Source organism: Hypanus sabinus, chromosome 1 (genome assembly GCF_030144855.1).
Source record: "Hypanus sabinus isolate sHypSab1 chromosome 1, sHypSab1.hap1, whole genome shotgun sequence".
Classification (NCBI taxonomy): domain Eukaryota; kingdom Metazoa; phylum Chordata; class Chondrichthyes; order Myliobatiformes; family Dasyatidae; genus Hypanus; species Hypanus sabinus.
The window spans coordinates 111,748,846-111,776,820 of NC_082706.1; the positions used below are offsets into that span (position 1 = coordinate 111,748,846).

Sequence of the window (27,975 nt, forward strand, 5' to 3'; positions counted from 1 at the left end):
GGGCTCCTTTATACTCCTAAGGGTACATTAAATACTTAATATTATTCTGAATGTTCCTTCTCCTTTTTAAGGGGTCATTGAACAGAGATTCCCACAAGCTGGTTGGGAAGTTACACTTAGTTTACCGAGTTTTGGAGGGTGTGCTTGAAGTGTTTCTTCTGTCCACCCAATGATCTTGTGGAGTGATTGTTTTTAGCGTCCAGTTTCCAGGGAAACAAACACTGTGACCTACCTATTAGAGCTCACTGAATGTAACTGAGAATGTTGGCTGGAGACAGGACACTGGTTCACTTACCTACCAGCTCAGTTAGAGAATTTTGTGGAGATCATGTTCATGGTACCATCGGGTGCATTGAGGTATCCAACTCTCAAAGATTTAGGAGGCTAGGGTCACTGCTGTCTGTTGACTCCATGGACTCTACTATTACTTCCCATTGATATTCTGAAGACTTCACTGGATGTGAGGTCAACATCATGTGTATATGTCACACCAACTCTGATAATGGCCTTGTTTGCCAATAGTTTCTTTATTTGTAATTTTTTTTTATTGAAGTTCATCATCAAACAAACATTTCCATAAGATGTATTTCAGATACTAATATTTAATGAATATACTGTTGGTGGCTGGTAAAAAGACTTACCAGGAAATGGCTATCACAGGAGAGCCCAACTTTAAACGTATGGATTGAAATTACAGTGGACATTGACAAAATGGAGAAGATAACAGCATTAGTTAATCATAAGTTGGAACAATTTGATTCAACTTGGGAAAAATGGTTTAATTACATAATACCTCATAGGCCTGATTTTATTCTCACAAATCAACGAATACGTTGTAAAAAAAAGATCACTCCCTACTTTTACACAGTTTTCTCCTTTTGCTTGTTCTTTCTTTCCTCTTTTCTATAGGTGTATACCACAGATAAATAATAAGTGGAGATGAGTATGTTGCTTGCCCTAGATAGATAAAAATGTCATCTGCCTAACAGGCCAATTTATGCTCTGACCCTTTAATAGTAATTCCTGTGATATCTTCATTTTGTCTGATGTATTGAGCTAATGATTCCAGATATAATGCGAAGAGTAGCAGTGAACGTGCACAGCCCTGTCTCATGCCCCTTTCTAGAGTAAAACTATTTGATATATATCCATTGATTTTAATCCTAGCAGTAGGGTTGTCATATAGTGTCTGTATAGTTTTAATAATTCTGTCATGTAAACCAAATCTATGTAAAACTCTGTAAAGAAAATTCCAATCAACCGAATCAAATGCCTTTTCAGCGTCCATGCTTATCACTATTGCTTCAATTTTGTTTTTTTGTATATGATCCATAATGTGAAGCATCCTTCGTATATTGTCTTGTGTTTGGCGTTGTTGTATAAAACCTGTCTGATCATTATATATCAGTGTGGGTAAGAACTCTTCTAATTATTTGGCCATGATGGAGGTAAATAATCTATAATCTACATTAAGAACGGATATTGGTCTAAATGACCCAGATTCCATTTTATCCTTGCCTTCTTTTGGTGTAACTGAGATTATCGCCTCCTTCCAGTTGGGTGTCATTTGCGACTTTTTTAGAGCCCAGTTCAGTGTGGGGAGTAAAACACATATTAACTCATTTTTAAATTCTTATAGTTTCAATTCACATAACACTGAGTAAAAATTAATGCAAAGTTATCTGAATATAGAAGAAGATGAATTAGGAACAGTAAGAGGCTACCATTAAATAAGGTCAAGGCTAACCTGAAATTAACCTGAGCTCCAGATTCCCACCTACCACAAGGACAGTAGACTTTTACCCACTTTCTTTATGAAGAATCTAACTACATCTGCCTTAAACATATTCAAAGACTACTTCCATGAAGGTTTGAAGAAGAAAGTACTGTCTTGAAGAAAATGATCAACTCCATCTTATTGCTGTCTGAAATGTGGAATTCATTATTATTAAACTGTGACCCCCTACTGCCAGATTCTCATAAGCAGAAACAACCTCTTCACATCATCCATTTAAACCGCCCAGGTCTTTAGGTAAGTTGCAACAACTTGCCATTGGACCAACACTATGGTCTTGCAGGTCTGTGAAGTGAAGTGCAATCAACCTCTCATATTGAAATAAATATTATATAGATAACATACACTCCTCAAAGTATTGCATGCTAACTTCCTTAAGTGCATCTTTCAGCTAATGTTGCCTGATGGATCAGTGCTTGGATGTTGACATTGATGTCTTTAGTGAGCAATGGTGGGCAGATTATGGCCAGCTCAAATAACAATATGATGGGTATACTTTCCAAGTAGGAACCAAATGTCATTGTCATTGGATGGGTTTGTTAGGCATTTCACCAATTCATCTTGTGGAACAGGTAAATGTTCCAGGACCCTCCGAGAGGGTCACTGCAATGAAGAAATAGCACATTGAAATAATTAGCACATGTGCCTCAATACTAGCTGCTACTCTGGCCTTGAAAAAGCCTAAGCCTTCTTCTGAAAATGAGATAAAGTGAGCATCCTGGCAGCTTTCAATGTCTAGGTCAGGAAGAATGTGATCCTCTGGAATGGCATGACTAAGGAAAGGCAACTGAAATGATTCTCCTCCTGACAAAGGGTTTGGAGCATGGGTTTGTCATAACCAACATCCCCTTTTGTTGGGCATTCCACAGCAATATGCACTGTTCGGGCATTAGTATCAGTTAGATGATACCACGCAAGAGCCCTCAAGAACGTCCACATCACATGCATGCTTGACTAATGAACTGACCACTTCCTAATCCTCTTTCTCTCCATCAATTTGATCTTTAAACAGAGAGAAATGCTGCATTAAGGAAACCAGTGCAGGCAATCTTAAGAACCATGATAACTGACTCATCTCAAACTGAACTTCAGCCTGACAATCCCCAATCAATAGAAGCTGCATGATGTTAACAATGACTGGACTCCTCTAAACTCCACCTCAGAAGAAACTCTTGATGTTTTTGCAGAAGAGGGCAAACTTTAAAGTTAAAGTCAAAACCTTTGCAGCATTTTGCAACACTTGATATCTGAAACAATTCTTTGCTCAATGAGTGGTGGAAACCTGAAAATGCTTCCCAAAAAGATGTTGCCAACTTTACAAGTGATTTATTTAACCTGACACTGACAGTTATTTTTATTAACCACATTCAAGTTATAGAGTTATGTTACTAAAGGGAGTTGCCTTGCAGGATCAGCATGATCTGTTGGAATGATAGAATATACATGGAGGATCGAATAGTCTCTTCCTATATTATGAACTGGCTTGTATTCTGGAAGGAGAAATGAGTTTGAGTGGAGCTGAGGGGTTCACACAGGCATAAATAATATTGTGTTAGGAAATTGGCTCCAAGCAGCCACCATCTACATTTGGTGGGAATATGTTCAACTCTCTACACAACTCCCTTGGGAGAGTTGGGCTGTCAATTTCCATTTGCCCACTCAGTTAGAGTAAATTTAATGCATTGTTACAATGATGTTGGATTCACTGAGTTCCCAGGCTTCCTGAAACACGGTAAAATCTAAGTGACTTTATCCACGGTGACAACTGAAGAAGTCGAAAAGTAACACTGGCAGAGTTTTGCAGTAAATGCCACTTACCAAAGGCTGCTAAAGTTAGGGAGATCACTTTCTGCTCACTGCTATATCCCCCCCCCCCCCCCCACAAAACACTCACATTGAAAGTAAGTAATTCTACAGATTATTTTGACATATTTAAAATGCAAGTTTAATATACATCTCAAAGGAGGTCAAGTGTAACTTCCAGGGCATGACCCATTCTATATTCATAGCTTCTTAGCAGCTTTCCAGAAAGTTTGTGTTCACTGTTTTAAATTGATAACACTTTATAAATTACTTTCTTCCCCTATGGGTCTAATTAATTAGATTTGGAGGCAGGCCAATAATGCTGCCTTAGATTAAACTCAAATCACAAGCAAGATAACTAACTGGACAACCAAAACAAAAGCATTCTATAGCCATACTGCCAGTAAAGAAACAATCAGTAAGGACATTAGAAAGGCAATAGCAAAGCAGCTGATAGAAAGCCCTTCCAATGCAATGAAATTCACTGGTGAGTTTCAGGAAACGTCCTTAACAATTTGAAAACTAATAGCCTATACAGCAGGATTTAACAGCCTGCAAGTGGAGAAGTTGCTACCAATTGGTCCTGGTGGCCAAATATTACCAGTGGCTGTGACAGTCACTAAACCCTTTAACAATTTTTTTTGGTTTTCAATCCTTCAAGTGCTTTGTCCCACAGGCATATGCAAGATTTTCATGACAGCCGCCTCAAATCAATAAGACAAATCACTAATTGGTTGCTTGCCAATTATGTCAAATTTGTCACTGCTAATGACTGTGAGTGAGCAGTCTGTATGCAACATTTGCAGTTTTGCCTGGCTTCTACAGAGCAATCAACAAAACATGTAATAGAAGATAGAACATTACAGCACATTACAGGTCCTTCAGCCCACAATGTAGTGCCAACATTTTAAGCTACTCCAAGATCAATCTAACCCTTCTATCTTACACAGACCTCCATTTATTCTATCATCCAAGTGACTACCTGAGGGATTCTTAAATGTCTTTAATGTATCTGCCTCTAACACCCACCACACATGGCAGACTATTCCACAAACCCACACACTCTCTGTGTAAAAAAACTTACCACTGACATCCCCACAATACTTTCTTCCAACCATCTTAAAATTATGCCTCCTCATATCTGCAATTTTTCCCTCGGAAAAGGGTGTAGCTAACCACTCCATTTATGCCTCTTATCATCTTGTACACCTCCATTAAGTCACTTCTCATTCTCTTTTGCTGCAAAGAGAAAAGACCTAGATCATTCAACATATCCTCGTAAGACATGCTCTCTAATAAAAACACAGAAACTTAGAGAACCTACATCACAGTACAGGCCCTTCAGCCCACAATGCTGTGTCAAACATGTACTTACTTTAGAAATTACCTAGGGTTACCATAGCTCTCTATTTTTCTAAGCTCCATGTACCTATCCAGGAGTCTCTTAAAAGACCCTATTGTATCTGCCTCCACCACCATCGCCGGCAGCCCATTCCACATGCTCACAATTCTCCACGTAAAATCTCCTCTGTACCTACTTCCAAGCACCTTAAAATTGTGCCCTCTCGTGCTAGCCATTTCAGCCCTGGGAAAAAGCCTCTGCCTATCAACATGATCAATGCCTCTCATCATCTTGAACATCTCTATCAGGTCACCTCTCATCCTCCATCGCTCCAAGGAGAAAAGGCAAAGTTCACTCAACCTATTCTCATAAGCCATGCTCCCTAATCCAAGCACCATCCTTGTAAATCTCCTCTGCACCCTCTCTATAGTTTCCACATCCTTCCTGTAGTGATGTGACCAGAACGGAGCATGTATGCGTCCTTAACTACAGAGCCAACCTGCGCAGAAGCTTTGAGTGTCCAATGGATTTGGACCCTAAGATCCCTCTGATCCTCCACACTGCCAAGAGTCTTGCTATACTATACTATGTTCTGCCACCACATTTGACCTACCAAAATGAACCACTTCACACTTAACTGAGTTGAACTCCATCTGCCACTTCTCAACCCTATTGCATCCTATTGATGTCTCGCTGTAACCTCTGACAGCCCTCCACACTATCCACAACACCACCAACCTTTGTGTCATTAGCAAATTTATCAACCCATTCCTTCACTTCCTCATCCAGGTCGTTTATAAATTGATGAAGAGAAGGGGTCCCAGAACAGATCCCTGAGGCACAACACTAGGTACTGACCTCCATGCAGAATATGACCCAATTACAACCATTCTTTGCTTTCTTTTGGCAAGCCATTTCAGGATCCACTTGTCCCCTTGGATCTCATGCCTCCTTGCTTTCTCAATAAGCCGTGCATGAGGTACCTTATCAAATGCCTTGCTGAAATCCATATACACTATATCTACTGCTCTTCCTTCATCAATGTGTTTAGTCACATCCTCAAAAAATTCAATCAGGCTTGTAAGGCACGACCTGCCTTTCACAAAGCCATGCTGATTACTCCTAATCATATTATGCCTCTCCAAATGTTCATAAATCTTGCCTGTCAGGATCTTTTCCATCAACTTACCAACCACTGCAGTAAGACTCACCAGTCTATAATTTCTTGGGCTATCTCTACTCCCTTTCTTGAATAAGGGAACAACATCTGCAACCCTCCAGTCCTCCGGAACCTGTCTCGTCCCCACTGATGATACAAAGATCATTGCAAGAGGCTCAGCAATCTCCTCTCTCACCTCCCACAGTAGCCTGGGGTACATCTCATCTGGTCCCAGTGACTTATCCAACTTGTTACTTTTCAAAAACTCCAGCACATCCTCTTTCTTAATGTCTATATGCTCAGGCTTTTCAGTCCGCTGTAAGTCATTCCTGTCGGTAGTGAATACTGAAACAAAGTATTCATTAAGTACCTCTGCTATCTCCTCCTGTTCCATACATACTTTTCCACTATCATATTTGATTGGTCCTATTCTCTCACATCATATCCTCTTGCTCTTCACATACTTGTAGAATGCCTTGGGGCTTTCCTTAATCCTACTTGCCAAGGCCTTCTCATGGCCCCTTCTGGCTCTCCTGATTTCATTCTTAAGCTTCTTCTTGCCAGTTTTATAATCTTCTATCATTACCTAATTTTTTGAACCTTTCTCAAGCTTTTCTTTTCTTCTTGACTAAATTTTCAACAGCCTTTGTATACCATAGTTCCTGTACACTACCATCCTTTCTGTCTCATTGGAATGTACCTATGCAGAACATCACACAAATATCCCCTAAACATTTGCCATATTTCTGCCATACATTTCTCTGAGAACTTCTGCTCCTAATTTATGCTTCCAAGTTCCTGCCTGATACCTTTGTATTTCCCCTTATTCCAATTAAACACTCTCCTAACTTGTCTGTTCCTACCCCTCTCCAATGCTATGGTAAAGGAGATAGAATTGTGATCACTGTCTCCAAAATGTTCTCCTATTGAGAAACCTGACACCAGACCAGGTTAATTTTCCAATACCAGATCAAGTACAGCCTCTTCTCTTGTAGGCTTAACTACATATTATGTCAGGAAACCTTCCTGAACACACCTAACAAACTCCACTCCATCTAAACCCCTTGCTCTAGGGAGATGCCAATCAATATTTGGGAAATTAAAATCTCCTACCACACCAACCCTGCTATTATTACACCTTTCCAGAATGTGTCTCTTCATCTGCTTCTCAAAGCCCCTGTTACTATTGGGTGGTCTATAAAAAACACCCAGTAGAGTTATTGGCCCCTTCCTGTTCCTAACTTCCACCACAGAGACTCAGTAGACAATCCATCCATGATTTCCTCCTCTGCAGTCATGACACTATCTCTTATCAACTGTGTTACACCCCCACCTCTTTTGCCTCCTTCCCTGTCTTTTCTCGAACATCTAAAACCTGGCACTCTAAGTAGCCATTCCCGCCCCATGAACCATCCAAGTCTCTGTAATGGCCGCAATATCATAGCTCCAAGTACTGATCCATACTCCAAACTCATCTGCTTTGTTCATGATTATTCAGGTGGCTTCCTGGTAAATCTCCTCCGTACCTCCTCTAAAGCTTCAACATCCTTCCTCTAATGAGGTGACCAGCAATGAACACAATATTCCAACAGAGGTCTGACCAGCACTTTATGGAACTGCAAAATTACACTGTGGCTCTTAACTCATCCATCTAGCCCAGGAAAACTACCTGTACAAACAATTCAAATACATCAACCTGCCGCTGATGGGAACAGAAACATTGGTGTTGGTGTGTGCAAGATTTCTAATCACCATGCAGCAGTCAAAACTCTAGAATCCCTTAGGACCGGGTGGCGATAATCTTCTAAAAAATTCTCACTTGTAATTTGGTGTAGAGATTATTATTGATTGATGAATTAGTATCAATAATTATGGGTTTCTTTCAGGAAAACGGGTGGCTTATTTAAGTGTTTTCTTTTTACTGTGTTATGAATGTACCACAGCTCTGAGGGGCCGAAGGGTGCGGGGTAGCCCCCTCCTTTGTGAGAATCACAAGATCACTGTTGGATTGGGCCAAGGGGCCCAGGAAATGAGAGAGAGACGTGCAGAATGTCTCGTTTCCCCGGCGATGTAAAGCTACGGGACATGGCCATTGTCTCCGGAAGGCGAAGTTGTGGATTGGAGACTATGCTACGTGAACACCCTCAGGCAAAGTGAGCTGGTTGAGGGAGAGATTGCACACCCCCAACCTGATTGACATCTATGACCCTGCGAGTCAGGATAAAAGAGGGTCTGTAGGAACAGCCCCTCAGATGCACCAGAAGAAATGTTAAGCGACCACGTAATAGCAGGAAGTCATCTGAAGGAGGCCACGTGCATTCAGTTCCGTTGCTGGAACTGGTGGCTGGAACCACGGAAAACGGCTTTTAGCTAACAACGGGGAAACCCATTCACCTTACTTAACGGATTGGCCTCATAAAAGACCTGGGCAAGTTTAAACCACCTCTCTCTTAAACCCAAAACGCTGCAGCTTGAACGAACTAACAGTGACTGTTATATTTCCATCGGACAATACATTATCCCCTAGACAACGATAGAGATATTTCTTATTGATTCTTATTATACCCACGCTTTTAGATTTAGTATTGATGATGTATATTATCTATATGTTTGCATTAATCTTATTTTTGTGCCCCTTTATCAATAAACACTTTTAAAAATAGTACCATCAAACTTCAATGGACCTCTCTATCTTTGCTGGTAAGTGACCCAGTTACAGGGTTTTGTAACAACTGTAAATAGAAGTGTAACAGCAACTGATTGAAGCAAATGAATCATTTTAGAAAATCCATTCAAAGTTATTAATATTAATTTTTTAAAAAGACAATTGAAAAATAAATATTCATGCAGCTATTAAACTACATTAAGTATTTACTGTTATTATCACTATTTATTCACAAAGAACAGAAGAAAAATAGAAGCAGAATGAAGTCATTGCCAACTGGCCCAATCATTTATCACTCAAATACTGATGAGTACACCTGGTCTGCAATGATTTCAAAGTATATCGTGCAATGTCGTGTGCTTGTGCAACCATCTGTTTAACACCCAGCCAATTGGAGACACAGCATCTTTATGATATCTACCTTTATGCATCTTTTTACTATGGGTGGGGTTTAAAGAATTGAGGGGTGGCACTGCATGCCATGTGCCAACAATATTTTTGTCATGTGCTATCTTGGGCATGGCTGCCAGAACTTATTCACCACTGCCTAATAGGACTTGGTAGAGCATTTGAAGAGAAGCTAACCTGCAATGGGATCTCCCAGTGTAAAGTAGTTTCGTGACATACAACCACAGAAAGCAAAATTGTGTGAGCTCACTCACATGATGATTAAACGTGTGAATGAACTAGCCAGCGACATGTTCCAGAGGTGCCTTTGGTATGCACCACTCAGAATCTCCAGATTGGTGATGAACTGCTCTGCAGTACAAATTATTCTGCTACATCAAAACCTAGAGCTGCTGGAGAAATAGAGTAAAGAGCTCAGACTATTCTGTATAAGAAGGGTGAATAAAAGAAGATAATAAGGGAACAGCTGCTTCATGACACTGCAGGATTCACATTTCACCAAAAATACAATAGGTACTCTGATTTCTGCCCCTCCATTCCTTCTTCCACACTCAAAACCATAAAGCAGTCCTACAACCAGTCATTGAGTCCTTAAGAAAAGCCTCCTTTAGTTCCCATTAATTCATTTCAATATAATGCAAAACAAAATATTCAGTTCTTGGCTCCACATTAGAGGAAGGATATGAGAGCTTTAGAAAAGGTGCAGAGGAGATTTGCCTGGATTAGAGAACATATCTTATAAGGAAAGTTTGACCGAGCTAGGGTCTTTCTCCTTAGAGTGAAGTAGATGAGAGGCGACTTGATAGAGGTGTAGAAGATTTTAAGATGTATAGTTAGAGTGAACACCAAGTGCCTTTTCCCTAGTAGGTTTGCCGAAGGTAGATTTTTTTTACAGAGATAAAGGATATTTAAGAGACTCTTAGATAGGTACATGGATATAAAACATGGAGTACTACGTGGGAGGGAAAGGTTAGATTGATCTTGGAATAGGTTACACGATCAGTACAAAATAGTGGGTTGAACGGCTTACACTGTGCTGTACTGTTCTATGTGATATGTCATGTCAAGGTATAAACCAAAAAAAAGTCCAAGAATGTTGAAGTGGTTAAAAAAGAACATTTTTTTATGAAGTAAATAAAGAACAATGTGACTATATACAAAGCTACACAATTCCTTTTTTGGGTAACCATTGTAGGTTCGGAAGAGTTACAGGCAGGCTGTACAGATTCCTGCTCCACTAATGAAATTTCCCAACAAAAATCATCTGGTTTAGAGCTCATGACATCAATTTCAAAGGCTGTTCCACTTGTACATGCTGACAGAACAGTCCTGGTTGTTGGGTGACAAGCCATTAAGTTGGAATGTGAACAAGAAATAGATTATTATTGAGAAGAGGAAACTCTTTGAGTAGAGATTCCATTCCATAACCACTTTCAATAATATCTCCTAGGTCTAGGTATGCTTCAACACTGGACTCTGCTTGGAGTTGTAACATTTGGTCAAAAGAGATAACAGAAAAAGTTTGTGGAGAATGGGATTATCCTGTGAGTTGACACAGACTAAAAAGGCAAAGATACAAAATCTGTCATCCTGCTCTCTGCAAAGCATTGTCTCACTGAATCCAATGGCATTGCACTTTTAGAAAGTCTCCAATCCTTTGAGTAATCATTGCCAATAACCTCCAACTAATTAATGCTTCAATCATATGACCTTGAAAGATACAGCAGACATAAATTTATTCTGGCACAGTAGGAATACGTTGACCTTATCACAATGAAGATATTCATATTTAGCTGATAATTAGGAAAGTATTATTGGCTTTTATTGCAAGAAGGTCTGAATAGAAGAGTAGAAAAATGTAAAATGTCTTGATCCAAATATCCGGGAGTTAATGAAACCATACAGGTCTGGCCTCTGATCTGGTTATCGTACTTAAGGAAAACATACATTAAGCAAGGGAGTGCAACAACTATTTATTTTTGAGTTACTGGGTTGGCAGATGGTTGAGCATACACGCACTTAATTCTGATATATAATTCAAGTCTGGCCTCCTAGCTGAGATTAAAAACTCAATGTTTTATTTTTCCCCAATCTGTATCATAATGAAATCTCTATTTCCAATAGTTAATGAAATCTAAAATTGTATGGCAATGGTTATCATTAATCCTGCCTTTCAGTGATGTTACATGTTCTGACCTGTGCACTGGTTTTGGTAAGAATGAAAATTTATCATGAAACTTAACTTGCTGACATACTGACACAGGATGCTAAATGCTAGAATCTGAAGCAAATAAAAAGAGCTGCTGGAGGAACTTGATGGGTCAAGCAGTATGTTTAGCGGGAAAGGGACAGTCGACATTTCCAAAGTGAAAATCATTTCCAAATTGAAATCCATCTGCCACTTCTCAGCCAAGCTCAGCATCCTATCAATATCCTTTATAACATATGACAACCTTTCACACCATCCACCGCAGCACCAAACTTCATGTCAGATGCAAGCTTACTAAGCCACCCTTCCACTTTTCCAACCAAATCATTTATAAAGATAATAAGAACAGTGGTCCCTGAACAAATCCTTCCACTGTTCACTGACCTCTAGGCAGAATATGCTCAATCTAGTACCACCCTCTGCCTTGTGTGGGAAAACCAATTCTGAATCTTCTTAGCCAAGTTTTCCCAGATGCCTTGCTTCCTCACTTTTGGAATAAACCTACCATGGGAACCTATCACAGTCTCTTGTAACATACAACATTTTTCCCTATCCACTACACCACCAACCTTCATGTCAGCTGAAAACGTACTAAATCACCCTTCCACTTTTTCATCGAAGTCATTTATAAAAATCAAAAAGAAAAAGGGCATTACTAAAATCAATATATACCATATCCACTAATCTACCTTCAATTTGTTTTGTCAGTACCTCCAAGAATTTATCCGGGCTCATGAAATATGACCTACCTATGCTAACTATTTAAATCAGACTATGCTTCTCAAAATGCTTATACATCCTTTCTAAGAATCCTCTCCAATAGTTTTCCCACCACTGACAATAAGACTCACTGATCTATAATTCCCAGGATGATGCCTTTTACCTTTCTTGAACAAATTAATAATGTTTGCCGGCCTCTGAATATTCTGGTACTACTCCTGTGGCCAGTGAAGACACAAAGGCAAAGGCACATCACTGCCCTCACTTCCTGTAGTAACCTAGGGTATATCCCATCTGGCCCCAGGGACTTCTCTATCCTAATGTTTTCAAATGTTCGAGCATATCTTTTTTAATGTTGACATGTTCCAGCATATCAGCCCTTTTTTTAAACATTCATCAACCTCCCTCTCGCTGGTGAATACTGAAGTCTACACTCTAGTCGTCCTCCTGTTATTTACGTATGTGTAGAATGCCTTCAGGTTTTCCTTCTAGCTTTACTAATTCCATTCTTAACCCTCTTCCTCACTACTTTGTACTCTCTAAAGTAGGGGTTCCTGACCTTTTTTATCCCATCGATCAATACTTTTAAGCAAGGGGTCTGTTGACCCCAGGTTGGAAACCCCTGCTAGAGGTCGGTCTGATCCTTGCTTCCTCTGGACGGGATGTTTCAAATCCCTTGTCAACCATGATTCCATCACCCTACTATCCTTTCCCTGCCTCGATGGGACAAACCTACACAGAACCTCATTCAAGTGCTCCCTAAACAACTTCCACATTAGCATTATGCATTTCCCTGAGTACATCTGTTCACAATTTACACTCCCAAATTCCTGCCTAATAGCGTCAAAAATTGCCCTCTCCCAATTTAACGTTTTCCCATACTGTGCTGCTCCAAGGCTGGGTCATTGAGTTGTGGTCAACATCACTGAAATACTCACCCACTGAGGTTTGCCCCCTGACCAAATTCATTGCCTAGGCTTTTCTTCTAATCAGCCTGGTTACATATTGTGTCATGAATCCTTTGTGGACACATCTAACAAATTCTGCCCCATCTAAATCTTTTGCACTAACAAAGTGCCGATCACTATTAGGGAAGTTGAAGTCACCCATGATAACTTGGGTGACCCAATCCTGTTAATTTTGCACCTTTCTAGAATCTGCCACCTTATCTCCTCCTCATCATCTCTGTTGCTCTTGGGTCTCTGTAGAATATACACTGCAGAGTGATTGGTCTCTTCCTGTTTCTGACTTACACCCACACTGACTCAGTAGGCGTTCCCCTTTCTGCAGTAGTGATACTATCCCTGAGTAGCAATCCCACTGCCCAACCTCTTTTACCACCCTCTCTGTTCCTTCTAAAATATCTAAACCCCTTTCTTCTCCTCTTTTCCCAGTTTTCTTCCTTTTGCTCCCCGTAAAGGACTACTCCCTGTAATTCTTTCCTTTTGCCCAGTCTCTCCCTGGTGGTTTTTCTATATCTCTCCTGTGCAAAACACCTTTTTTACCCCTCTCTTTTCCAGGTCAGATCAACAGTAGTGAAATTAATGTTCTTAGTCCAGTTGTTTAAGGACAGAGTGCTGAAAAGAAAGTTACACTTTCTACTATATACAGTGGATCGGGCCATCGGTTAATCAGGGCAGTCTTTTATTTGGGACAAACCTTAAAGAACGAAAACTAATTGAGAAAATAGCTGGGAATCCCTTTATTTATCTAGGACAGTATGCTGTTTAATTGGGGCAGGAAACTATTGCCAAACAGATTCTAGTTAGCATCAATCGCATACACTTGTTCGGTCATTGAACACTATACCCATGTTCAGAGCAAACAGTTTTAAAATGACATGTATTGCATGTGTTTCTATTCAAAAAGCAGTGATTTTTATCACTGATAGTTGGCGGCAAAGAATTTGAAGGTAACAACAATAATATTGAATGTTACAATGAAAATGAAGATTTGGAATGTGCAATCTTCGAAAGCATTGGATGAAGGCAGTCCATTATCTATACTAGGTGCTTGTGCAGATTTTGCTCACTTACAGTCAAACAAAGGAACACAGCACTGTACACTGGATGAACTCCTCCGTTCAAAAATATTAGGAACTAATACACAGATTTATAGTACTGTAGCAGTATTGGTAGCATTCTAAATTGTTCTACATTTTATTTAAATTCAGAATTTTTTACTTAGTTAGACAATGGTTTATCTTTTTATACCTTTTTAACTATTTCCATGAAACATCTGCTAACTGGGGTATCCTCTCAATTTGGACAAAATCTAAAGGTCCTGGTGTGTCCCAATTTAACTGGAATCCATTGTATTTGCTTGCATAAAGCTGAGCAGGTGGATAAAGTACAATTTTGTATCCTATTTTAAAACAAAAAAAACTCTTAACAGTAACATATTGCAGAGATATGTCTGGAGTTAATCTTGAATACTCTTACCAGAGGCATGGAGCCTTACACCATGGAAACAGGCTCTTCAATTCATTGAGTCAGTGCTGACCACACCTTCTCTAAGCCCACCACGCTCTCCTCAATCCCCATCAACTTTCATTGCATTTTACCATTCACCCACAAACTAGGGGCAATTTACAGTGACCAGTCAATCTATCAAGCATAGATATTTTTGGAATGTGGGAGGAAACTAGAGCACCAAGTTGTGTGTCATTGTCCTGTTCCATGATACTATAATTCTACTGACAACTCAGAAATAAGTTTACACTAATTAAACCTGTAGAGATAAGAATGACAAAGCAGCGCATAAAAATTGAAATGCTGCAGGCTAATACATGGCACAATTGCCTACTCTAATATAATACACGATGAAATCTAATGGAACATGACAACACAACCAAGAACAATGTTAGTGGGCAAAATAATAATCTGATGATCAATCTATCTTGACAGTACTTGTCTAGTAAGGTATCAATGGAACTCATTACAACTGTATCAACATCAAGTTACAATATGATAGCACTAATGAAAGAACTGCATTCCTTTTAACTTCAACATAAGCATCTTTGAAGTAGTGATGCCACCCATTACGTAGTTGGTCCTGAGAGCAAAAAATTCTGAGATTCTAGCAGGGAATCAGAACAGCTGATGATATGTCTTATCAGTATCATAAAGAGCATGAAAAATTCATTAGTACAGTAAAGAAAGAAATTTATCAGTATAAATTGCCATTTCATTATGGAGAAGAAACAATATGTAGGATGAATGCATACTATTTGTATTGGGAAATGGTTGAAAGCAGTATATCACCAAGTTTTGTCCAACTGTTTACTAGTGAACAATTTTAATGACCATTATAACTTACACTCTCAGTACCTAGAATCATTTTGGTCACTTGTTTCTTAAGGAAAGTTTTAACATTTTTCCTACAGCTCTTGATTGAATTTGCATTATTTAGATGAATGCTGAAAGATAGCACAAGGAGCATCATTTTCTGCCATGAGAAACTGTCACTAAACTTTGTCTTCTGCTGTTAAGATTTTCTAGTATCTAGTTGCCTATAATTACATACTCTGCTCAGGTATTGCCACCTTGAAATAAATTCATGAGTTCTGATTCTTTTGAAGTCCATAAGACCAGATTTTTTTCCTTTCATAGATGAAGTAAAATATGTCAATCATTCAAAAACTATCAGTAGTATCTCAATAATCAACCATGTCCAAAAGTAATGTCCTGTGATAAATAGTAATGCTTTCTTGGCTAACATCCCACTAAGAATAAACTGAAGTGGGTAAGGAAGTTGTTACAGTAAAACAAAGAAAAAAATGATCTTATAATGCCACTGCTAGAAGGTTGGCAGCGATATGAGTATGACATAGTATTTCAACTTAATTCATAGCATGTCTAGCTTGTTTCAACAAAAACCATTTCAGGTAAATGTAGGCTTATTCTACTTCTGTGAGTCTAAGATAACATATTTGGGAAGATGAGGGCTGAGGTGGTAATGGTCAAATGAACTAAAGTAACAGGGTTCTGAAGATGGTTGCTGTTGGGGGAGGGGAGTGCAAGGGTGCTGGTGGGTTTGGAGACTAAGGCTTCCAAAGCCTACCAGCATTTTTAAGGGAAATGAGAGTGCAAATGGTCAAGAGGTTTGGGGTGCTAGTTTATGTGAATTGGGTGAGGGGGAGGGTGATGTTAAAGTGGGAGAAGATAGCACAGAGGTGTGATGTTAGTAAGAGACTTGTCTGTGCCTTTGCTACAGAAATAGTTCTCCTGGGACTAGCTGATTGTGGGCGAACTACTTTAATCAAGTTCCCTATGTAGGAACAGTGTTACAAAGTAATATGAAAAAAAACCAGAAAGAGTTCTTATCACAACTTAATTTGAAAAAGGAAATTGAGTCTCAATTGAACAAACACTAAAAAATAAAACAATGCAATTGCATTTTTAAGAAATGTCTCTCAAAGTTTGCAGTAGCTAAGATTCCTATATTAATTCTAAATCTAATAAAGTAACTAAGTGAGATGAGTTACAATAATAAGTTTTCAGATTGACTATTGGCATTTCCAGAATGGCAGAGTTTGAACTAAATGAGCTTAAATGAGTCTAGTTGATGACTTTTCAGCGTTCATGTGAATGCTGTTTTGACGGGTTCTCAGAAACTAAACTTTCTCACGAGAGGTTACACATGGACATCTGCTAGTACCCTTCTTTGAGTCGTCCAGAAGGTTGAATCCTCTATCTAGAAGGAATTAGACAATCAGATGATCAAGAATAGAAGGTCACATTCAGGGAATCTACAACTAATGTTCTCAGTATTATTTATTTAGCTAGTTAGTTTTTCATTTGCACAGCCTGTCTTCTTTTGCACATTGGTTGTTTGTCAGTCTTTAATTTTGTGCAGTTTTTCATTAGTTCTATTGTATTTCTCATTTCTACTGTGAATGCCTGCAAGGAAATGAATCTCAAGGTAGTATATAGTGATATACTGTATAGGTACTTTGATAGTACATTTACTTTGACTTTGATTTTGAGGTGGATCATTGTGAAGGGGTCACGTCGATAACTTGGGAGAGCAGGCTGCAATGACTAAAATTAAGAGGATGAAATTTGTTTGCAGCATGGAGTGTGTGAGATGTTGGATCTGATACTCCTTAATCTCAACCCTTCAGCACTGAGCAGGAAAGGGAAGTAATGGAGAATTGAGAACCAAAGTTCTCACCTAGGCCACAATTGTTGGTTCATGGCCTTAAAATGATAAGTGGGATTTGTCCCTTTAAATATACAAAACTGATCCCTGTGAAAGTTACTGCTACAATTCATAATTTTAAAAATTGCACACGACTAACTTGTTCCATCAAGATGGGTTCACAGTGGGAGTAATTGATTCTAGATGCCCAAGTTCCATTTCCAGTGCATTCTCTGTACACATTTCCTACAAGAGAAAGCAAAACAAAAAAAAATGATTGGTCAGGTCTTAAACATGAAATTTGTGTTAATAAATTTACTACAAGACACATAATGTTCATTATAATGATCAAATCATAGATGCATGGGAAATTGCAATATAGGAGTAGTCTTTTCTACCACTATGTCTATGACAAACAATAATGTGCTACATGCCCTAATCTCACCTTACAGCACCAGCTCTGCAGCCCCACTTGTCCTGGCTCTTCAAGTGCAAATCCAAAAATGTTTTAATTGTAATGCAGGTTACCAAGCAGCAAGTTCCACACACCTTCCACATCTGGGTGAAAAAAAAACCCTCACTTCACCTTTAATCATTCTGTTAATTATCTTAAATCTGTGTATCCTGGTCTCTCTAACAGAAATACAGTGCCTTTCCTCTTTGCTTGTTCTAGGCCATTCTTCAATATTTTCTTCAGCCTCCTGTGTTCTAAAAAAACAACCCTAGAACCCCTAAACTTTCTACATTGTTGCAGACATGGCAATAACCATAAATTTCTCCTACAACCACTTCGGTACAAATACAACCTTCTTGTAATGTGTCCCAGTGCATCTTGCACTCTGAGCTACTGCATCTCTGTATTCTATGGACAGAGCCATGATTACCTTCGTCATCTCTCTCTTGACTGGGTGAGCTCCGATTTGGACTGCCACTAACTGGGACAATGTTTCTGCAATAATTATGAGGAATCCACAAATGAGATGTACCAGGTTTTTAACCACCTGGGAAGTGGAAGGAGGAAAGTGGATTGGATATGTCAGCTGTGTCAAGGTTCATGCTTGGTGCTGGATTACACCATGGAATTCAGGACCCTTGCAGTGGAGCATGGCTGGAATACTGAAGTAATAGTAACCCATTACTAAGACAGCCTCTTAGAGTGCTTAAAAGCCGAGTTGTCTACCTGGGAGATGCCCAGAGGCCTCAAAAGCCTCATGACTCTGGTCCAACAAATTAATAAGCATCTTAGTGATTGACTCTCCCAATCATCAGCCCGAACCCCAGTTCCATTCCCAGAACCATTTCAAGCTACAGAACCCTCGTCATCAATACCATCAGAACCCCTGCATGTAGGGAGGCCTCTCTTAACTACCATCCACCCCCAGAGCGAGTGCTGGTGCTAAAACAACTTGTGTGCTTACTGCGTCCTGGAAAATGGCACTACCAGTGAGAGGGGAGGGCCTACTGTCTGGTAAGCTTGCCCCCCCAATACTCTCGATCCAGCAACATAGCCCAATCAACTCTCTGTACTCTTCCACACCTGGATGGATCTGCACACATAGCAGACTCTGGTAGATTCCGGCACAATAGGCAATTTTCTGGACTAGACTTTGTGTGTGCAGCTTGCCAAGCCTATCTCTTACCCCTTCAGCATCTTGGCCATTGACGGTTGGGGTGAGGTCTGAGACAGTCAAAGCGCACACACAGCCTGTGTACATGAGCACTGGAGAGCACCAGGAGTCCAATCAATTCCTCTTTATTGACTCACCCAGCACTCCACTCATCTTGGGTTACTCACACCTGGTCATCAGGTTCACTGCCAAAATGGAGACCAACCTGCAAGACCACCTGCCTGCAAAGCCAACTGACTTCACACCATAAATGCGTGGGGATGGATGAAACTCTCGACCTCACCAAACTCCCACAGGACAACCACAATTTGGCCATTTCCTTCAATACAATGAAATGCCCTGCCACCTCACAGACCACAAGACTGCGTGATTCACCTTCCCTTTGGCACCACCCCTCACTGAGGTCATCAGTTCTCCCTCTCACTGCCTGAGACCCAAGCCATGAATGACTACATCGTTGAGATTCTACAGCACAGATTCATTCACTCATCCCAGTCTCCAGTCGGTGCAGGATTGTTCTTTGTCAAGAAGACAAATGCGGGTCTTCATCCCTGCATTGACTACCGTGGACTCAACAAAATCACCATTAAATACCACTACCCTCCCTATGATGGATAACACACTCAAAGCACTCTGTGGGATCCAGATCTTCATCTATGGAGCACATACAACCTGATCCACATCCGCCAGGGAGATGAATGGAAGAGAGCATCCTTGACATCCACCAGCCACTACAAATACATGGTCAACACGAGTGAATCTGCAGATGCTGGAAATAAATAAAAACAAAAATACAAAATGCTGGCAGAACTCAGCAGGCCAGACAGCATCTATGGGAGGAGGTAGTGATGAAGTTTCGGGCCGAAACCCTTCATCAGGAGTGAAGTAACATGGGATGGTGGAGAGGGGATAAGAAGTGGGGGGAGGGATGAAGTAGAGAGCTGGCAAGTGATAGGCTGAAGGGAAATGGGCTTGGGGGAAGGTGGAAAATTATGGGAAATAAAAGAGAAAGAAAGAGGGCTGGGGGGAGATTACAGTGAGGGGAGAAAAGAGAGAGAAAGAGAACCAGACTAAAATTATAGATAGGGATGGGGTAAGGGGGGGGGCAGGGGTATCAATGGAGGACTATGAGTTGAATGTTCATGCTGGCAGGTAGGAGGCTACCTAGGCAGGAGATAAGGTATTGCTCCATCAACCTGCGTGTGGCCTCATCTTGACAGTAGAGGAGACCATGGACAGACATGTCGGAATGGGAGTGGGAGTGGAATTGAAGTGTGTGGCCACAGGGAGATCCCACCACTGCTGGAGGACCGAGCGCCGATGTTCAGTGAAACGGTCTCCCAGTCTGCGGCGGGTCTCCCCAATGTATAAATGGCCAAATCGGGAGCACCGGATACAGTATATCACCCCAGTGAACTCGCAGGTGAAGTGGTGCCTCACCTGAAAGGACTGTCTGGGGCCTGGGATGGTGGTGAGGGAAGAAGTGTGGGGGCAGGTGTAGCACTTCTTCCGTTTGCAGGGATGAGTGCCGGAGGGAGGTCGGTGGGGAGGGATGGGGGGGATGAATGGACAAGGGAGTCACGTAGGGAGCGATCCCTGCGGAAAGCTGAGAGTGGGGGGGAGGGGAAGATATGTCTGGTGGTGGGATTCCGTAGGAGGTGGCAGAAGTTACGGAGGATTATACATTGGATCTGTAGGCTGGTAGGGTGATAGGTGAGGACCAGGGGGACTCTAACCCTGGTGGGCTGGCGGGGGGGGGGGGGGGATGGGGTGAGGGCAGAGGTGCGTGAAATATGGGAGATATCATGGAGGGCAGAGTTGATAGTGGACGAAGGGAAGCCCCTTTCTTTAAAAAAGGAAGACATCTCCTTTGTCCTAGAATGAAAGGCCTCATCCTGACAGCAGATGCTGCGGAGGCGGAGGAATTGAGAGAAAGGGATAGCATTTTTGCAGGAGACCGGGTGGGAGGAGGAATAGTCTAGGTAGCTGTGAGAGTCTGTAGGTTTGTAGTAGACATCGGTGGATAGGCTGTCTCCGGAGATAGAAACAGAGAGATCTAGAAAGGGGAGGGGGGTGTCGGAAATAGACCAGGTGAATTTGAGGGCGGGGTGAAAGTTGGAGGCAAAGTTAATGAAGTCGACGAGCTCAGCATGCATGCAGGAAGCAGCACCAATGCAGTCGTCGAAGTAACGCAAGAAAAGAGGAGGACAGATACCGGTGTAGGCTTGGAACATAGATTGCTCCACGTGGCCGACAAAAAGGCAGGTGTAGCAAGGACCCATGTGGGTGCCCATGGCTACACCTTTAGTTTGGAGGAAGTGGGAGGAGCCAAAGGAGAAATTGTTAAGGGTGAGGACTAATTCAGCAAGGCGGAGAAGAGTGGTGGCACAGGGTAACTGGTTGGGTTTGGAATCCAGGAAGAAACGGAGGGCTTGGAGACCTTCCTGGTGGGGGATAGAGGTATATAGGGACTGGACGTCCATGGTGAAAATGAGGCAGTGGGGGCCAGGGAACTTGAAATCTTTGAAGAGATGTAAAGCATGGGAAGTATCATGGACATAAGTGGGAAGGGATTGAACAAGGGGAGATAAAACAGAGTCGAGATAGGCAGAAATGAATTCAGTGGGGCAGGAGCAAGCAGAGACAATGGGTCTGCCTGGACAGGCAGGTTTGTGAATCTTAGGTTGGAGGTAGAAACAGGAAGTGCGGGGTGTGGGAGCTATAAGTTTGGTGGCCGTGGATGGGAGATCTCCTGAGCTGATGAGATCGGAAATGGTTTGGGAGACAATGGACTGGTGCTCCCTAGTGGGGTCGTGGTCCAGGGGTAGATAAGAGGAGGTGTCAGCGAGTTGTCGTTGTGCCTCTGCTATGTACAGGTCGGTGCGCCAGAAGACAACAGCACTCCCCTTATCAGCGGGTTTGATGGTAAGGTTGGGATTGTTGCAGAGGGAATGGAGAGCAGAGCGTTCAGAGGGGGCAAGGTTGGAATTGGAGCACGGGGTGGTGAAGTCGAGATGATTAGTGTCCCGATGGCAATTAGAGATGAACAGATCCAGGGCGGGTAGAAGTCCTGGATGGGGAGTCCATGAGGAGGAAGAAGGTTGGAGGCGGGAGAGTGGGTCATCGGTGGGGGTGGGAGAGCCCCTCCCGAAGAAGTGGGCTTGAAGACGGAGCCGGCGGAAGAAGAGCTCCACGTCCTGGTGCACGCGGAACTCACTGAGGTGAGGGCGAAGTGGGACCTTCCCCCTAGCCCATTTCCCTTCAGCCTATCATTTCCCAGCTCTCTACTTCATCCCTCCCCCCCACTTCTTATCCCCCCCCTCGACCATCCCATGTTACTTCACTCCTGATGAAGGGTTTTGGCCCGAAACTTCGTCACTACCTCCTCCCATAGATGCTGTCTGGCCTGCTGAGTTCCGCCAGCATTTTGTGTTTTTGTTTTTACAAATACATGGTGATGCCTTTTGAACTTTCCAACAATCCAGCCATTTTCCAAACCTTCATCAACTTGATCAGCTGACATATGCCACACAGGTATGTGTCATCTACCTCAACAACATCCTCATCTTCTCCAAGGGCCCTCAAGAACAGGTCTGTCAAGTCCGTTCAGTCCTTCATCATCTCCTCGAAAACCAACTGTACTGCAAGTTAGAGAAATGACAGTTCCACGCCCTAGTCCTCTCTTTCCTATGTTTGCCCTTTTGTCCCAAGGCATAACAATGGACGCTGACAAAGAGCACAGCATCATTGAATGGCCCCACCATATTCTTTCAAACAGTTACAGCCCTTCTTGAGCTTCTCCAACTTCTACCACCATTTCATCAGGAACAACAGTCAAATTACTACAGCTCTCTCCTCCCTTACCAAATTATCTGCCTCATGGATAATCTGGTCTTCTGCCACAAGCTCAAGACTTACTTCATGACTGCTCTCATTCTGCATTATCTGAACCCCACCAGACCTGTCATGGTAGAGTTGTGCACCGGGGCCATCCTCTTCCTGTGAGGACCGGATGGGAAGACACACCCTTGTGCCTTCTTCTCATCAACTTTAACTCTACATAGCACCTTTCTAGAAGAGGAGACAGGGAGCTACTCACCATTAAATGAGCCTTAAAGGAGTGGAGACATTGGCTGCTGGGAAACATCAAGCTCTTCCTGATCTGTACTGACCACCAGCACCTCACATCTAATCAACAGACGCAAAACTCAACCCACACCAGTCTTACTGGGCCTTCTTCTTCAAGCAATTCATCTTCTTCATATCCTACTGGCCTGGCTCCAAGAACACCAAGAACACCTTGTCATGGAGATCAACCCTCGGTGCATCATGTCATCCTCATAGATCCTCACCCTGATCATCTGGGATCTTAAGAACCAGTCCACAAGGCTCTACAGCACAAACGTGCTTCAGCCAGCACACCTGACAACTGCATGTATGTGCCAGAGGCCACGTGCTCTGAGGCACTTATGTGGGCCCACTCCTTTCCCTCTCTGGCCATCCAGGCACACAATGGACTCTGGATGTTTGTGACACCAGTCCTGGTGCTGCCTGCCTTCAAATTGCCTAGCCCAAGTCCTCCAATCACCAGCCCTCTGGGATCCTGTTGCCCCCAGCCAGCTCCACAATGCCTGTAGTCCCATATTGCCACCTTTCCAGTGGGGCTACAGTGACTGTGACAGTGGTGGACCACTTCCCCAAGGTAGTCTACATCATTAACCTCCCCGAACATGTCAGCCACTGAATCAGTGGACCTGGTTCTTCAACATATAATCCACCTCCACTGTTTCCCTCAGGACATTGTTTTCGACTGAGGCCCACAAGTCTTCTCCCGCTTCTGGTGAGCCTTCTGCTTCCTCCTCTGTCCCTCAGTGAGTTTGTCCTCTGGCTGTCATCTGCCAACCAATGGTCAATCAGAAAGAGCCAGTCAGCAAGAGGAGAAGTTCCTGTGATGTTTCGCCTCCTCTAAACCTTCAACGTGGAAGAAGTATCTGTTCTGTGCTGAACTGTCCCACAATCTACACACCTCCTCTGTCAACCTTTGAAGGGCTCTATGCCCCTGTTGCTCCCCATGGAGGAGTCAACGATGGAAGTCCTATCTGCTGGGACCCTGGTTTTCCGATGCTTGAAAACTTGAACGAAGACATGGAACTACCAATTGCATCTACTGCGGCCAGGTTAATTGCTGTCTGTGTTCACCCAAAGTAGTTCCACCTGAGGACTATGTCTGGCTGTCCATCCAAGATCTGCCATTGCACATCAACTCCTACAACCTCTTGCTCTGTTTAATTGGTTCCTTTAAGATTACCCATCACATCAACCCAGTCGTTAACCATCTCCATTTGCCACTGTCCCTCAGGATCACACCTACCAAGGAGGTGCAATTTGCTTCATAGTCATATTGAATGGTGTGACCCCTGGAATGTGCATGCTCTCAGATTCTTTTTTTCCCCGGATCTGGAGTACTCTGTGCTGCTGTGTAGACCTTTCTGGCTGCCGAGGGAGTTCACGGCTGTTATTATCACAGCTGTGTACATTCTGCTTCAGGCTGATACTGACCTGGCTCTCAAGGAACCATCAGCACCCTGGAGACTGTACACCCAGAGGCTGCCTTCATTGTTGCTGGAGATTTTAACAGAGTGTTGCTGTCTAAAGTCTCTTCTAAGTTTTGTCAACACATCCAGGTGAGCACATGGGGAGATAGCATAGTCAATCACTGTTACTCTCCCTTCTGCAACACTTACAAAGCACTTCTACGTCTGCCGTTTGGGAAGTCAGATCACTCCTCAATCTTGCTTCTGCCAATGTACAGGCAGAAGCTGAAGCAAGAAGCGGCCATTGTCAAAATCGTCCATCGTTGGTCCAACCAAGACTGCATTGATAACATCGACTGGAATGTCTTCCATAATGAAGATGTCTCTGAGTTCATGGAAAGGGTCATAAGCTTCACCCAGAAACTCATCGAGGATGCTGTCCCCCTAAGATCAGTCAGCGTCTATCCGAACCAGAAACCCTGTATCAACAGTTCCGTGCCAGTATCACTAACCACTTGAGACAGCTTACATTGCCGGTAACCAACAGGAACTCAAGAAATGCAACTACAATTTATGCAGTCATCAAGGCAGCGGAACAACAATACTGGGACAAGATCCAGACACAACTCTCCACTAACAACACAAACAGCTTATGGTAAGGACTGCACACCATCACAGACATCAAAGCTAAATGCAGTGGTGCTGCCAACATCACTGCCTCTCTCCCAAATGAGCTAAATCTTTTTTACGCTCGATTCAATGTCACCAACACTGAGCCCCTGACGAGAGCCGCTGAAGCAACCTGCGCCTTGGTCATCTCTGAGGCTGAAATAGGCAGGTGTTTCCAACGAGTTGACAGTCACAAGGCTGTGGGACCAGGCGGCATTATAGGGCGGGTACTTAGGATGTGCGCAGCACAACTGGCAGGTGTGTTTACTGATATTTTTAATCTCTCCCTCTCCCATTGTAGTGTGCCCTCCTGCTTCAAAAAATCCACCATTGTCCCTGTATCTAAAAAAACCAAGGTAACCCATCTGTATGACTGGCGTCCTGTCGCACTCACCTCAATAATAAGCAAATGCTTTGAAAGGCTGGTCAAGGACTACATCTGCAGCTTGCTACCACCCACACTGGACCCCCTGCAATTCACCTACCGACACAACTGATTGACCGATGACGCAATGGCTACAGCTCTACATACTGTGCTTACACACCTGGAGAAGAGGGATGCTTATGTGAGAATGCTGTTCTTGGCCTACAGTTCAGCATTCAACACCATAATTCCCTCCAGGCTCGACAAGAAGCTCAGACAATAAGCCTTTACCCTGTCTTCTGCAGTTGGATCCTAGACTTCCTGTCAGGTCACCGGCAGGTGGTAAGAGTGGGCTCTCACACCTCTGTCCCTCTGACCCACACACAAGAGCCCCTAAGGGCAGTTTACTAAATCCCCTCCTGTAATCCCTGTATACCCGTGACTGTGTTGCCAGCCACAGCTCCAATCTGCTTATTAAATTTACTGACAATACTACATTGATCAGGCTTATTTCAAATAATAATGATGTAGCTTACAGAGAGGAAGTCATCACCCTACACAGTGGTGTCAAGAGAACAACCTCTCCCTCAATGTTGCAAAAACAAAGGAGCTGTTTGTGGATTACAGCAGGATTGGAGACAGGCTCATCCCTATTGACATCAGTGGATCTGGGGTTGAGAGGGTGAACATTAAGTTCCTCAGCTTACACGTGACCAAGGATCTCATGCAGTCTGTACATACCGGCTGTGTGGTGAAGAAAGCACAAAAGCACCTCTTTCACCTCAGACATTTGAAGAAGTTTGGCATGAGTCCCCAAATCCTAAGGACTTTCTACGGGGGGGGGGGGGACAATTGAGAGCATCCTGACTGGCTGCATCACTGCCTGGTATGAGAACTTTACTTCCCTCAATTGTAGGACTCTGCAGAGAGTGGTGCAGACAGTCCAGCGCATCTGTAGATGTGATCTTTCCATGATTCAAGGCATTTACAGTGACAGGTGCATAAAAAGGGCCCAAAGGATTTTTGGGAACCCAAGTCAGCCCAACTGCAAACTGTTCCAGCTGCTACCATCTGGGAAAATTTACTGCAGCCCTTAAGGCAGGACCAACAGGCTCTGGGACAGCTTCTTCCACCAGGCCATCAGACTGAACTATTCACACTGATGCAATTGTACTTCTATACTACGTTGTCTGTCCTGTTGCACATACTATTTTTTTTACAAATTACTATAACTTGCACATTGCACATTTAGACAGAGACAGAACATAAAGATTTTTACTCCTCATGTATGTGAAGGATGTAAGACAAAGTCAATTCAATTCGGATCCCATGCCCTGCCTCAAGTGTATAGTCCATGGACCACTCAACTCACCTGAGCCTGTACCTTCAGAAACAAGGATGGTGGAAAATGGTCCAATATAAATGGTTCATTGATTGGTGGATTCACATCATTATGGATGGCCTGTGCAGTACCTGGGCAAGTGGCAAGAAAGGTTGTGGGTGCTGTCTAGTTTTATCTTGGTTCCATTGCTCATTGAGGTGTTCAATTAGACTCATCCAGATCATCCTGGGCCATCGGGTGCTAGATGTAGGAAGGGGGCCTGCACAGGCAGGCACCTCCTAGTCTTCCCCCCAGCTAACAGAAGTCACCTGTCACTCCCATCACCAGCAGAATATTTAAACGCAGCTCTCATCCATAGGCCTTTGTTCTCCCAAACGACCAGCCTTTCCCAGTTGCTCCTAGTCTTCAGTTACTTATTTCCTTGTGGCCCCTTGTGGCTTATTATTTTCCAGTATGTTATTAAAGTGATTGCTCACCACTAGATCACCTCCACTGTTCTGCATTCGGGTCAACCCTCCTCTACATTCCCTGACATTATTCTCATTGTCAACCGTGCCAGACAATTTTGCAACGTCTGCAAACTTTTTCATGTGGCCCCTATATTTCAATCTCAACTCATTAAAACATGAAAAATTACTGATTAGGAAATTTGCTGTGTTGAATAACTTCATAGAGATGCCTTTCTTGTCACAAAAGTGCCTTCAACCATTAACCTTTGCATCTTGCCACTTAGCCAATTTTTGATCCAAGTGTCACTCTCGGAACCCATGTGTCTTTACAGTTTTCAATAAACAATCATATAAGACCTTGTAGGTTCATAGAGAGATGCAATAAATAAACAGATACTTTGGCACCAAGTCCATGCAACCATCAGCCATCCATTTATGTTAATCCAATGTTAACCCCATTTTATTTAATTCTACCACTTACTTACGCACTAAGGTCAAAGCACAGTAGAAATTATGCAGCCAACCCATGTATTTTTGGGACATGGGAGGAGACCACAGCATGCAGATGAACCACATGGAGCCTGTGGTAGGATGAGCAAGCTGCACCCAGACAACACCCGAGGTCAGTATTGAACCCTGTTCTCTAACATCGTGAGGCAGGAGCTCTTTAACTGTGTCACTGTGTCACCATCAGGAAAGCAATCCACATGATCATAGGGAGAACATGCAAACTCCCCAGTGACAGC

The 27,975-nt window shown here is 42.6% G+C and overlaps 1 protein-coding gene across 1 annotated transcript in view; it reads right to left on the reverse strand.

Annotated features, from left to right (window-relative positions):
* Window positions 1-27,975, reverse strand: part of LOC132396754 (corticotropin-releasing factor receptor 2) — a 229,863-nt gene that overhangs the window by 51,908 nt on the left and 149,980 nt on the right. Inside the window, exon 4 of the mRNA XM_059974619.1 lies at window positions 17,404-17,489. Within this exon, the coding sequence (XP_059830602.1) occupies window positions 17,404-17,489 (86 nt within the window). The remainder of the gene's footprint in view (window positions 1-17,403; window positions 17,490-27,975) is intronic.